Raw genomic sequence first — 11,318 nt, forward strand, 5'->3', positions numbered from 1 at the left:
ATTGGCTACCCAGGTAACTTTTAGCTGTATTTGGCAGAGACTTCATGAATTAATGCACTTATAATTATGCACAAAGCCAAAATACATGTAGGCGTCAAACGAAAAGTAAATGGTTCTCCGTTCTCCGAGTCATTTCTTTAGACCAACAGAACGAAAAGATCTGACCCGGGGTTCAACTCGATTACATTACTATTTGGCTTCGATAACAGGTCGGGAAAAAGGAAATTTTTAAAGTAAGGCAGTTGGGTGTTACTCACGTATTGGCTTCCATTGATCTTGAACTCAGGAAACTTAGTTCTTACTGTTCGGCTTCAACTTAAAATGTCAATATGAAGGGAAGTAAAACAAATAAAATGTACCCTCTATGTATTTTCATTTCCCACAATGAAGAGGGTTCAAAAACTTAATTTCATGTACACTTTGCGGCATCAACAATACATGATGAGTAATACTACTTGGCTACTAAAATTTCAAGTACGGGAATTACATAATTAATAATTCAAATTGATTGAACTACTCACTGGACCCTGTGAATGGAGGTACGTATGAAAAAATAAAGTTAAAAAAAAAAAAAAAAAAAAAACTAAACGATATTAATAACGGGAATATTGATTGTGTCCTATCTTTGTTCAGATTTGTGCTAAGGAAGCAGAGATATAAAATAAGCATGTACGTTGAAGTGACGCGTTTTCCGAACGCTATATGTAAATGAAGTTACCCGGGTTCCAAATTTGAAAGGATTTCTCAAGTTTACCACGGTGCGAGCGTTTACTGATATTTGCATCTTCAAATGGCAATTTCTGTGGCAGAAGAAATTATCCTCAGCGTCGGATATGCAATCATTTCTATCGCTAACATCGTGGGAAATTCATTTGTCTGCGCGATCGTGTTCAAAAATAAGAAACTTCACAACTTTACATCGATTTTGATAGCGAACATGGCGATCAGTGATCTGATACTTGGTGTGTCTGTGATGATACACATAGTTCTCGAAATTTTGTTTCTCACCTCCCTGCGAAAATTCTCTGGAGCGTATAAGTTCTTTCCCAGTGGGAGTAACCCTGAAGAGCACCGATGGAATAACGATTATATCTTCAGCGATATGTTGATGAAATATCATGGATGCATCCCGTCTGTTTTATCGTTGACTGTGGTTTGTAGTGACACCGGCCATGTCCAGAATAGCTTTGTCTGGGTTGTCATCCCAACGCCCTGGCCGCTTTACCTGCAGCGAAAAAAAGAAACATCACGGCTCTTAGTTCATGAATCGACTCACTGATTTTATTGCACACGGTCTACTTTCTTACAACGATAGCAAGCATATGTTCAATCTCGTATCAAAACCCTCCGCTAACCACGATCCACGTGAATCCCGTAAACTATGACGGTTCACTATAATTCCTAATCTAAAAACCCCTTCTCTTTGTCCTACAAAAGTTACTCGGAACCTGGATTTCTGGAGAAACTCCGCTATCGGATCAGTATTTTTAAAGTAATCTGCGCTGTTTACAAACCTTTTGAAGTTTTTCTGCCTGTTTTCGTTCCCATTGTTGTTGTTTTTGCTGTTTTGCCTTCACTTCCTGTCCTCCACATCCCCAAACCTAATATAGAAAAAAAGACAAAAAAAAGCAAAATGTTTGATTCAAACCGAGGACATAACGTGCATTAAGTACAACTGAGCACCGTACTGAGAATCTGTGTCAGTGTCACCCACCCCTCCCCTAATCCAAAAAGTTAGTTAATGTTGCGTTAAGGGAGGGGTAGGCGCGCAGTTTCTCAGATACTCGGAGAATCTCAATATCAAAGCTGCTGCAGTGATGTTCGTACCACGCGCGTGTGAGCATCTGCATATGTAACACGCGCAATATAAGTAAATAAATTATTATTACCTCTATTTTGTTGATGATCTGTGGCGTCAAATCCAAGTGATAATGAAGTTTAGCTGCTCTTAAATCAGCATCCAGTGTGACACAAGGCCTTGAAGTCTGACCCAACACTATCCCGGATGGTAGACCTCTAGCCCTCTCGTTAAAGAAGATCAAGTTTGGACCAGCTGTTGAACAAAAAAAAAATAAAATGTTAACTCCCTTTGCTGGACTACCACTCTCTCTTATGGAATCGTACATGTTAGTTCGCTGAACTCTTATATGTTCCTATAAAAGATGTACGAATGTTCCGGCGGAATAAACTAAGCTTCGCAGATCAGCCAGTAGAACATTCTTAGGGCTGATTTGGCTGATGATTACCTCACATCCTTTTGAAAATCTATGGAGCAGAAAGAGACCACAAATGAGAGCAAGAGCTTCCTCTCCTCTGCACGCGCTGACGTGGCTAAAAATAGGGTCTCTTAACTCACGTTTGTAACGTGCAAATGTGACTCGCGTTTGCACATTACAAACTGGGTGAATGAACGTTGTGTTAACCTATTAGCGGTCAAGATGCCCGAAAGTCATCTCGCTCTAGTTTCGGGCGGTATAACTTCGGGCGAAATGACTTACGGGCGACTTGACCGATTACCCGTGTATGCACTTAAACTCTAAGCGTCCATATTTTTCACCTCTTAACACCCGAAACTTGGGTCTCACTTGAATAATTCTACAATCAGAGTTTCCCCAGCTTGAAGATGATTCTCTGAAGGACAAAGGATGGAAACATTACAGGTAGAACTTTGAGCAACTACTTTGGTTGATTAATTTTTCAGCTTTTCACTTCAGAAAACGATCAACAAGGACCTTCTCCTTACAATACCAGTACTTCATCCAGCGCATGGATTAGACAAATGAATTAACTCGTCAACCAGGGGGGGCTTCATGTCGCCGCCGATACAACACCAAATTGTCATCACTAATTTACTTAAGAGTTTATGGTCACTAGAAAGGAGAATTACGATCGTCATTTTATGCTTTTGTACCTCCACACTTTTATGACAAACAATTGACAAAAATATAATGATATTTACGCAAACCACTGGAAAGAATGTTAGTCTGTACAGCGCCAAGACCAAAACACAGACAAATGCATGTAGCATATTAATGTTAACTTTTCGGAAAAAACATTTTTATAGAAAAGAATTTACAAACTGTCTGTCCAGGGTTTATAGTGACGCTTCCGTGGGCCTGATAGAGTGGAACCTGTATTTTGTTTGGTCACCACATTTTCCCGCTCCGGATTTCTCATTCTGATCTCATAGATGAAAAGAATCCTTTAGGCTGGGTTAAAAAACTTAACAACTCTCTTACAAATATTTTCTAATGCAAAAAAAAAAAAGTGCCAGTCGAGACTTAAATCACCTGGCTTGAACAGTAAGGCATGTCTAATGTTTCACAGTATACATTCGTTCCCTAACCTCCATTCAACATCAATAGCTGCAATGAGTAATCCTTCTTTTCCAACTTTTAACAGAGCGACAGTAGGTCCACGGTAACCCATGCAGTGATGCTTGAACCTAAAGCAAATCCAAAAGTTCTTTACTTCAACCACAACCACTAAATCTCTAGCAGTCAGTCAGTGGATTCATCAAAACCCGATCACTGGCGCTTATGTGACTTGTTACCACCGGCTGTTTCGCTTGCTGAGAGGCTTGTGTTTGGGTTTAACCTCACAGTCCCTTTCCCGTGCACAGCCGCTTATTACAACAGCGGCAGCTGCTTATGTAGCAAGTTGTTTAAACCTTTGACTCACAGATGTGATCAACGATAAACTTCTCCTTATAATATCCATACATGATCCAGCAAACTGGGAACGAGAATACTCAAACTTCTCAGGTAGAAGTTTCTATCGTGATCTTAAACCAGATTCTTGTGACTAATCTACCAGGAAATGTGTAGCTGCTAGAGGGGAGAATTAACAATTCGATCTTGGCATTAAAAGGGTTAAACCCTGTAAGTTATTACAGGGTTCGTGAAGGAATTTCAGAGTTAAATTTAAAGACTTTTTAAGGAGTATTTAAGGACTTAAATTTGACTTTCAAGGAGTCATTTTTGCTATGAAAAAACGCTTCTCTAAGCGTTTGTTTGCAATATGGCGGCACATATTTTTCTCAAGGCGCTCTTGAACCAGATAACTTTCTATATTTTTTCTCTTTTATTGTTTCCAATATATTTTTTCACATTCAATGCGTATTTAAGTAAAAAATTCAAGGAGTTTTTAAGGATTTTTTTTTAATTTCTTATTTTAAGCAGTTTTCAAGCGCCCTAAATTTTGCAAATTATATTCAAGTAGTTTTCAAGGAGTTTAAGGAGTAGAACGAACCCTGTTATTACTTAAGGCAAACGCGAAACAGGTTACTTTGGCGTAGAAATGGCAAAGCACAACCGGCAAACGTGAAAAAGTGGCGGGAAAAACAAGGTCACGTGGTCACTCTTTCCCTTCACGTCTCACGTAAACGTGATTAATTTTACTTTCTAGCTTTATCAAATTTTTGTAAACAGCGCCTTTGAATCTTGTAGAAAAGGCGCTATATAAATGGGTTATTATTATTGTTATTATTATTATTATTATTATTATTATTAAACGCGGTGCTGAATCTCTTTTTTGTCTGTTAATTGTCTCTGATCTGCACTCATATCATATGCTCAACAACTTTCTCTATTCACTTCGAAATCCTCAGTTAATCACTCACCTGTTTAAACTCTGGCCATGTTCAAGACTGTCATAGAGCAGGGTCCATTCTTTACACTGAAACCATTCAGCAGAAAAAAGTGTGAAAGTGGTTAAAACATCAACACAACAAGGCAAACTTCACCATTTTACTCGGCTTCCCCACTTGATGCTTCAAAGCCCACACCAATCTGCTACCCAGCTACATCGGCTTTGACCATTCTGTTCATAATTTTAAGACCATGCTGTCTTAGAATAAAGTCAGGCTTCTTTTTCTTTTTCGTCAGTCTTAAACAACAATCGAGAATGACACATCTTTATTTTATCTCTCAGTTGATAAGTGCTCTATATGATTGGTCAATTTAGCGACCCGCTAAATTCAGAAGTTTGTTTGAACTGAAATCTTCTCCGTCCATGTAAACTCAGAGATAAAATAATACTTCTAACTATCGTCGTTTCCCGGGGTCCGTATTGTAAGCATTGTCAGCTACTGTACCTCTCTTAACTTACTATCCTCGTTTCCCGGGGTCCGTATTGTAAGCATTGTCAGCTACTGTACCTCTCTTAAGGCGCGCGCGCTCCGCGTGTCGCCTGGGCAGAGCGAAAAACGAAAACACCAGTCCGTAACTTACAATGCGGACCTCAAAGTCGGTTTGTAAGTGGTATTTATCGTATGGCTGTGTCTCACAAGGACTGGGAACTAACGAATTCATGAATTTGATTGGCTGAAATCAATTTTGAAAGCGGTCTAGCTTTTCCCTTCTTGACGGTCTAGAAAAAAAAAAAAGAACAAAGAATACAAAAAAAAATTAATTGGCATGTAAGACACAGCCATATAATAAATATCTTATTAACCAAGTTAGGTCGGTCTGTATGGGAGAATCTTGGCCTCGGTCAAGATTCTCCCATACAGACCTCCCACTCGGTTAATAAGAACTAATTATAGTGTTGCAAGAAGAAGTTAGCTCACTTTCTCTACAGGTTTTGCAATTCTCTCTTCTACGACTTCTGATTGGAGACTGCCTGTGTTGAATGTTGGAAGGGTAACTCTGATGAAACAAGGTGGCAGGATGGTCGAGAGAATCCACAGGGTTTCTGTATTTAATAATGAATGGCTGTGTATGGGATCTAAGATGAATGGTATTGCTGGAAATCCCTGTAACATAAATATGCAGTGACACCAAATATTAAACAGTCAAATGACAATTTACAGTAAACAACTACCATGCTTAACTTGTCTGAAAATTATCCAAAACAGTTATAGCACCCTCGTACATTCTGCTGCTTCAACTCTTGAATTTTCTAAAATGGCTTGTATGCCAGAACAAGTGTATTCTTCTCTCTCTAGCTGCAAGGGCTCAATAAATTATTGTGTTGATAAAACAAAACGGGAAGGAAAAATGAAAAAACCAAGATGCTGCTTTAACCCTAATTGACCACTCCTGCAATGGGGCTTTACAGGGCCAGTACAAATGAATGAAAATGAATGAAAATGAATGAATGAATGATTGACTGACTGACTGACTGACTGACTGACTGACTGACTGACTGACTGACTGACTGACTGACTGAATGAATGAATGAATGAATGAATGAATGAATGAATGAATGAATGAATGAATGAATGAATGAATGAACATAGCATCTACCAATCCCAACTGGCAGTAAGGCAGACAAGTTGGCTACATACTAAGAGTAGCCAGGGAGTTGAACTTGGGGCAACCCAGAACAAATTCAGTGAGTGGCAGGGCAGAGGGCTTGAACCTGGGACCATCAGATTACTAGCCAGTGCCCTAACCACTAGGCCACACTACCTCCTCTCAGTAGATAACAGGGCGTAACAGCAGCTATACCTCTGAAGTGATCAATGCTGTTGAACTTCCTCTGTGTAGGAGCATTTTTCTCATCCAGCAGTGAATTCCATCAAACACTCTTGGGCAGTTTTGTTTTGCCCAGCTACAGAATGTTTGACAGTCTACCTGAGTATTGTCATCATCACCCATCTATAACAAAGAAAATAATTTGGATATATCAACAAAGTTGAAGTGGTAAATTGGCCACCATAACGATTACAAAAGCTGACGTTTCGAGCATTAGCCCTTCGTCGGAGCGAATAGAGGAATTGTGAGTTGTGTGTGCTTTTAAAGGCAGAGAATGGAGCTACGTTATTGGTGGGAACATGGCAACGAGAAAAACAAGAATAAATTAGTGGAATGTGTGCTAATTTATTCTTGTTTTTCTCGTTGCCACATTCCCACCAATAACGTAGCTCCATTCTCTGCCTTTAAAAGCACACACAACCCACAATTCCTCTATTCGCTCTGACGAAGGGCTAATGCTTGAAACGTCAGCTTTTGTAATCGTTACGGTGGCCAATTTACCAATTCAACTTTGTTGATATATCCAAATTATTTTGTTACTCCCACCAACGCAGCCCCAAACAGTTTCTTTCGAAACTATCAGCCTTTATTCATTTATAACAAAGAAAAGACATCAAAAGAAAAAAGTACAATAAAAATAACACAATTTACTTTGTATTCTATAGCTTGCCTTTGACCAATTGCAAATAATAAGTCAAGTGGACTGTGATGTCCACCTTAAACTACATTTATTATGAATGTATCTGAAGTTTGACATTCACCACAATCAGTTCCTTCAGTGAATTATTTAATTAAAAAATGAAACCTCTCTATTCAAATCGCATCAGCATACACCCTCAGATATTACTAGAGGAAGTATAAGAAATTTTGGCCTAACCAAACAATTTTTGATCCATACTTAAGTTAGTTCAAATTTGGAGTGACTAAATTACAAATCAGAGTATTCCTGTTGATTTAGACATTAATAAATTAAGTGACAGCAATGCCAAAGCTGTTCCTACTATTTCAGTGCTATCAGGAAAAATGTACACATTATGCAGAACATCACTTGTGCATAAATTTACAGGTGATAACTTCAGCTTCAGAAGACTTCTTAAGCAGAAGAAAAAATTATTGATAAATACTCCTTGGCATGAAGAAGAAAACTTTCAACTCACAATAGACCTTGCCCACACATCTGCTATTGTCGGTGATTCAGGCTTAGCACCCTGCAGGGCAGTACCAGCAACAACAACAGCTAGAGATCGTGAGATGTGGAACATCTCTACCAGATCTGTTTGATCAGTTAGAAAAAAATGATGTTTAGGGGTCAAAAATTTGGAAGAATACTGACAACGTAAACATTAGAAGAAGTGAATGGACCAAAAAACATTTGCCAAGATCAGCCCTCACAGCAAGAGTGAATGTAAATATGAACTGGGTGGAATAGAGGAAATGTTCTTCAAATTTCTTGGTTAATTAATTCTTTCCCTTGTACACCTCCTTTGCAGGGTAGCTGGAGGCAACCTCCAGACTTTGTAATATATTCAATAAACAAAATAAACCTCACTGGCTGGTAATTTACCTGTAAATGACATTGTTGCATGTCCATCACTAAACATTGCAAAGTATAATTCTAACCTTCCAGCAGATGTTGCTCCTATGGAAATGAAATAATCACATCATAAATACAAGAAGGCATGAAATTCTGCTCCTAAACATTTTACATTAAGAGAAGCTGCTAAGCTTCAAATGTTAATAATAAGCATGACAATAATGTACCATTCCTACTCAAAAGGAAAAATAATTAACAGCTCATCATTCACCATGTGATTTATAAAATGTGTTTACTCCAAGATGGAGGGCTAAGAGGGGAAACAATACTGTCTACTGTACCTCAGTTGATGAACCTACTACATGTCATTTATTTGATCAACATCTATTAGGTAAGGTAAAGTTTTGAAAGTTTGTTTGAATTCTAGATGGCAGCTTCTGTGCTGGCATCACTTCCAATTCAGTGGTGGCTGACAGCATTTTTTTTTGGGGGGGGGGGGGAAGGAAGTTTCCTTTGAAGTTACACCTTTAGCTTAAAAAGATTAGACTGAAGGAGTAGTGGCTATCAAACCCACACAGTCCTCTCGTAGAATGCTGTAGAGGGATTTATCTACAAAAATTAGTCTAAGAGTATTTCAGAATCAATACCTTCATCTAAGAACACTCCAAATCCATTGACAAACTCATCTCTTGTTAGTTGCACTGCACTCCTGTTACATCCTCCACTTAATGCTACATGCAAAAAAAGTGGCTCATCAAATTCATTTACTTCAGATCTGAAGTAGTTCTGAAATGAAACAGACATAAAATGTAAATCAAAAATAATTTAGAAAAATCAAAACTTTTAATGGTCTCCTCAAAAAAACCCGTACACACACTGTGTTTCTAATGTGGTATTACTGACACTTTAAACAAAATAAAAAACAAACTGCAAAGTCATAATACAAAAAGCCTACACTCTAAGAAACCTCCTATCCACCAAGAGTGATGAACCGGAATGTAAATGCACCAACTTCTCTGTCCCACATACAAAGTTTTACTAACACAGAAACACCATCTACAAGATCACATGCAACAGATCACAGAAATTATACGTTGGCAGCTTTGACAAACACACAGCCGTGTAAAAGAACATTTAAACAACAACAAATCATCCACTTACTTGCATGCCAAGGGATCACCAAAAATGCAAAAATAAAACTTGACATTATCGACAACCACAATGACCCAGTAAACCTTTGCCTCCTCGAAGCATTAAAGATCAGAAAACTTACACCCAAAATCAACTCTCGGGAGGAGTGTGCCAAACTTAAAGACCTTTTATTCTAACTATACTATTTACCCCGACTATATTTATTTTCTGCGTATACCTTTTGTTCTAACTATTTCTATCACATTTATATACCTGCCATTGCCCTGTCCTATTTTCTGCTGCACCACTATTAACTACCCTTAGGCTAGCACCTTGCCCAATTTACTCTTCACTTTGAAGATTCCATTTACATTCCCTGATGATGCCGTACATTGGCAAAAGCTCAGAAAACTGAATTATTGTAGAATACCTGGACTCACTTGATTTGCACATCTGACTTCATGATACAATAAATCTGTCATTACAAGGAAATAAAACTTGGCTTTACCTGAAATACTTCTTTTCTTATGGAGGATACTTCATCTTTAACTTCAGCAAGTTCCTGTTTTTTTAATTACAGCAAAATCATTTCATCTCTTACACCAATTTAACTTACTTTTTAACAAAAATTTTAAAGAAAGGTACAAGATGAAGGAAGTGAGGGGAATGGGGGAGGGGGAGGGGGAGGTGTGAGAGGACCAAAGATCCAGGACCCTGGGGTTCCCAACAAGCCTTAATCATATTCCATTCCTGTACCCAGGCTCCTACTCAAGTACAGCCAGAATAAAAAACAAGTAAGCTGATTATAATTCCTAAAATAAGTTACATGAAAACGAAATATAATCAGCCATCAAGGGTGCTTCCTCCCATCAACTTTTTACACAAAAACTTAGACAGGCCTCGCAGATAACAGACTAAATTCAATTAGAAAAAGAACCCTGTATGGTAACATCAAAACAATCAGATCTCTTATACTTTTAGTTTTTATTTTTAGAAATTTCATTAATTAGATTTAAGGTTTTTATATTTAAGATTGTGTGTAAATATGGATTTTAATTGAGTTACTGGCAGGTCCACACCAGCCTTTAGGTTGCCGCAAACCGACCTGCCTTATCAAAAAGTATATGTATGTATGTATTTATGTATGTATGTATGTATGTATGTATGTATGTATGTAGCTAAGTAACAAACATAAAGGGGCTAAGTTTCTAAAGAAACTGTGGTGCTGCATTGGTGTGGGTAACAACGTAATTTGGTAATTAAAAAAAAATTTAAAAGTTAAAACGTTATTCATCAGCCCGTGTCGCTCCGTAAAGGGGAAAACTGAATGACATATATATTCTAATTCTTAAAAACTAAACAGAGAACAGTATGGATCTAATACACAATGATGTTAGAGCGCGTAGTGTCACCGTAAAGATTTAAAAAGCTGACAGTTCAAGATGTCAGAGCCGAGGGCTAACGCTCGAAACGTCAGCTTTTTAACTCTTTACAGTGGCAAATTTACAATTTCAACCTAGTTGATATTACCAAATTAGTAAGTATAACAATCAACTTCCACTAATATCTACCTGCTTATTTTAGATAACTGCAGATCTAGATCCACATCGTGACCTTCAGTGTGGGAATACCAAATACCCTACCCAGAAATTTCTTCTTTAATTGGAATTTCAATAAAATTTTAAATTTAGGAAATAGTTCCATTTAGCCCTATACTATTCTAAAACAAGACCGGGCACCTTGTCCCAAAAAGGTAATTTATCATTTTTGACCTTTATTTCCTTATCCAAGAACTGTATGTACGCATAATTATGACCGATGAAAAAACATTCGCTCTTGGTTTGAGAAACAAACACCCATATGCAGCATTTTGTGACTATAAGAAATGAATGGCTATGGCTGAAGGAAGTCGCTTAAATATTAAAATTCACGAATTCAGACCCGAGACAGACACACTTGAGATACCTCAAATAGCTTCGAAAGGCTTTCGTTGTGTGGTGATAACTTGACTGGCTCTGGTTGGGAAGTTTGCTTGTTTCCCATAGCGTTTACGGATTATGTCCATTCAGAAGGGTGTGAAAAGAAGGCAACTTCAGGGAATTTTAGGCAACAACCACATGATAAACATTTGCACGTACTCTCATAAGTGCAGGCTCAAGTTTAGGGTAATTATC

General features: G+C 38.0%; 1 protein-coding gene and 1 long non-coding RNA gene across 5 annotated transcripts in view; one reads left to right on the forward strand and one right to left on the reverse strand.

The window, feature by feature from the left end:
• The window catches only part of LOC148740756 (uncharacterized), a 1,718-nt gene extending 572 nt beyond the window's left edge, over positions 1 to 1,146 (forward strand). The window contains exons 1-2 of the long non-coding RNA XR_015990632.1: positions 1 to 13; positions 634 to 1,146. The exon at positions 1 to 13 is cut by the window's left edge and continues 572 nt beyond it. This is a non-coding gene — a long non-coding RNA (uncharacterized LOC148740756). The remainder of the gene's footprint in view (positions 14 to 633) is intronic.
• Positions 350 to 11,307, reverse strand: LOC111337201 (uncharacterized). Of its 4 annotated transcripts, XM_088730293.1 has the most exons (14): positions 11,110 to 11,297; positions 9,653 to 9,706; positions 8,661 to 8,799; positions 8,044 to 8,118; positions 7,637 to 7,752; positions 6,453 to 6,602; positions 5,570 to 5,755; positions 5,305 to 5,370; positions 4,622 to 4,677; positions 3,347 to 3,445; positions 2,558 to 2,631; positions 1,890 to 2,053; positions 1,515 to 1,601; positions 350 to 1,225 (listed from the first exon to the last, which is right to left on the reverse strand). In XM_088730293.1, the coding sequence occupies exons 1-14, from the start codon at positions 11,185 to 11,187 to the stop codon at positions 1,139 to 1,141; spliced, it is 1,431 nt and encodes a 476-aa protein (XP_088586419.1). In that variant the 5' UTR covers positions 11,188 to 11,297; the 3' UTR covers positions 350 to 1,138. The 4 variants fall into 4 exon arrangements, with proteins under 4 accessions (XP_088586419.1, XP_022799190.1, XP_088586428.1 ...); XM_022943455.2 differs by lacking the exon at positions 5,305 to 5,370 and having other exon boundaries at positions 11,110 to 11,307; XM_088730302.1 differs by lacking the exon at positions 6,453 to 6,602.
• Between the last annotated feature and the right edge of the window lie 11 nt (positions 11,308 to 11,318).

The sequence above is a fragment of the Stylophora pistillata genome, chromosome 1 (assembly GCF_964205215.1).
Source record: "Stylophora pistillata chromosome 1, jaStyPist1.2, whole genome shotgun sequence".
Classification (NCBI taxonomy): Eukaryota; Metazoa; Cnidaria; class Anthozoa; order Scleractinia; family Pocilloporidae; genus Stylophora; species Stylophora pistillata.

Bases quoted from the DNA above. Each gene is read 5' to 3' on its own strand.
- LOC111337201 (XM_088730293.1), bottom strand. From the start codon at position 11,187: ATGGGAAACAAGCAAACTTCCCAACCAGAGCCAGTCAAGTTATCACCA. The intron at 6,603-7,636 runs GTGAGTTGAAAG...TCTTTGTTATAG, and splicing joins ATGTGTGGGCAAGGTCTATT to ATGGGTGATGATGACAATAC. The intron at 5,756-6,452 runs GTATAGCTGCTG...TTTATGTTACAG, and splicing joins CAGCATTGATCACTTCAGAG to GGATTTCCAGCAATACCATT.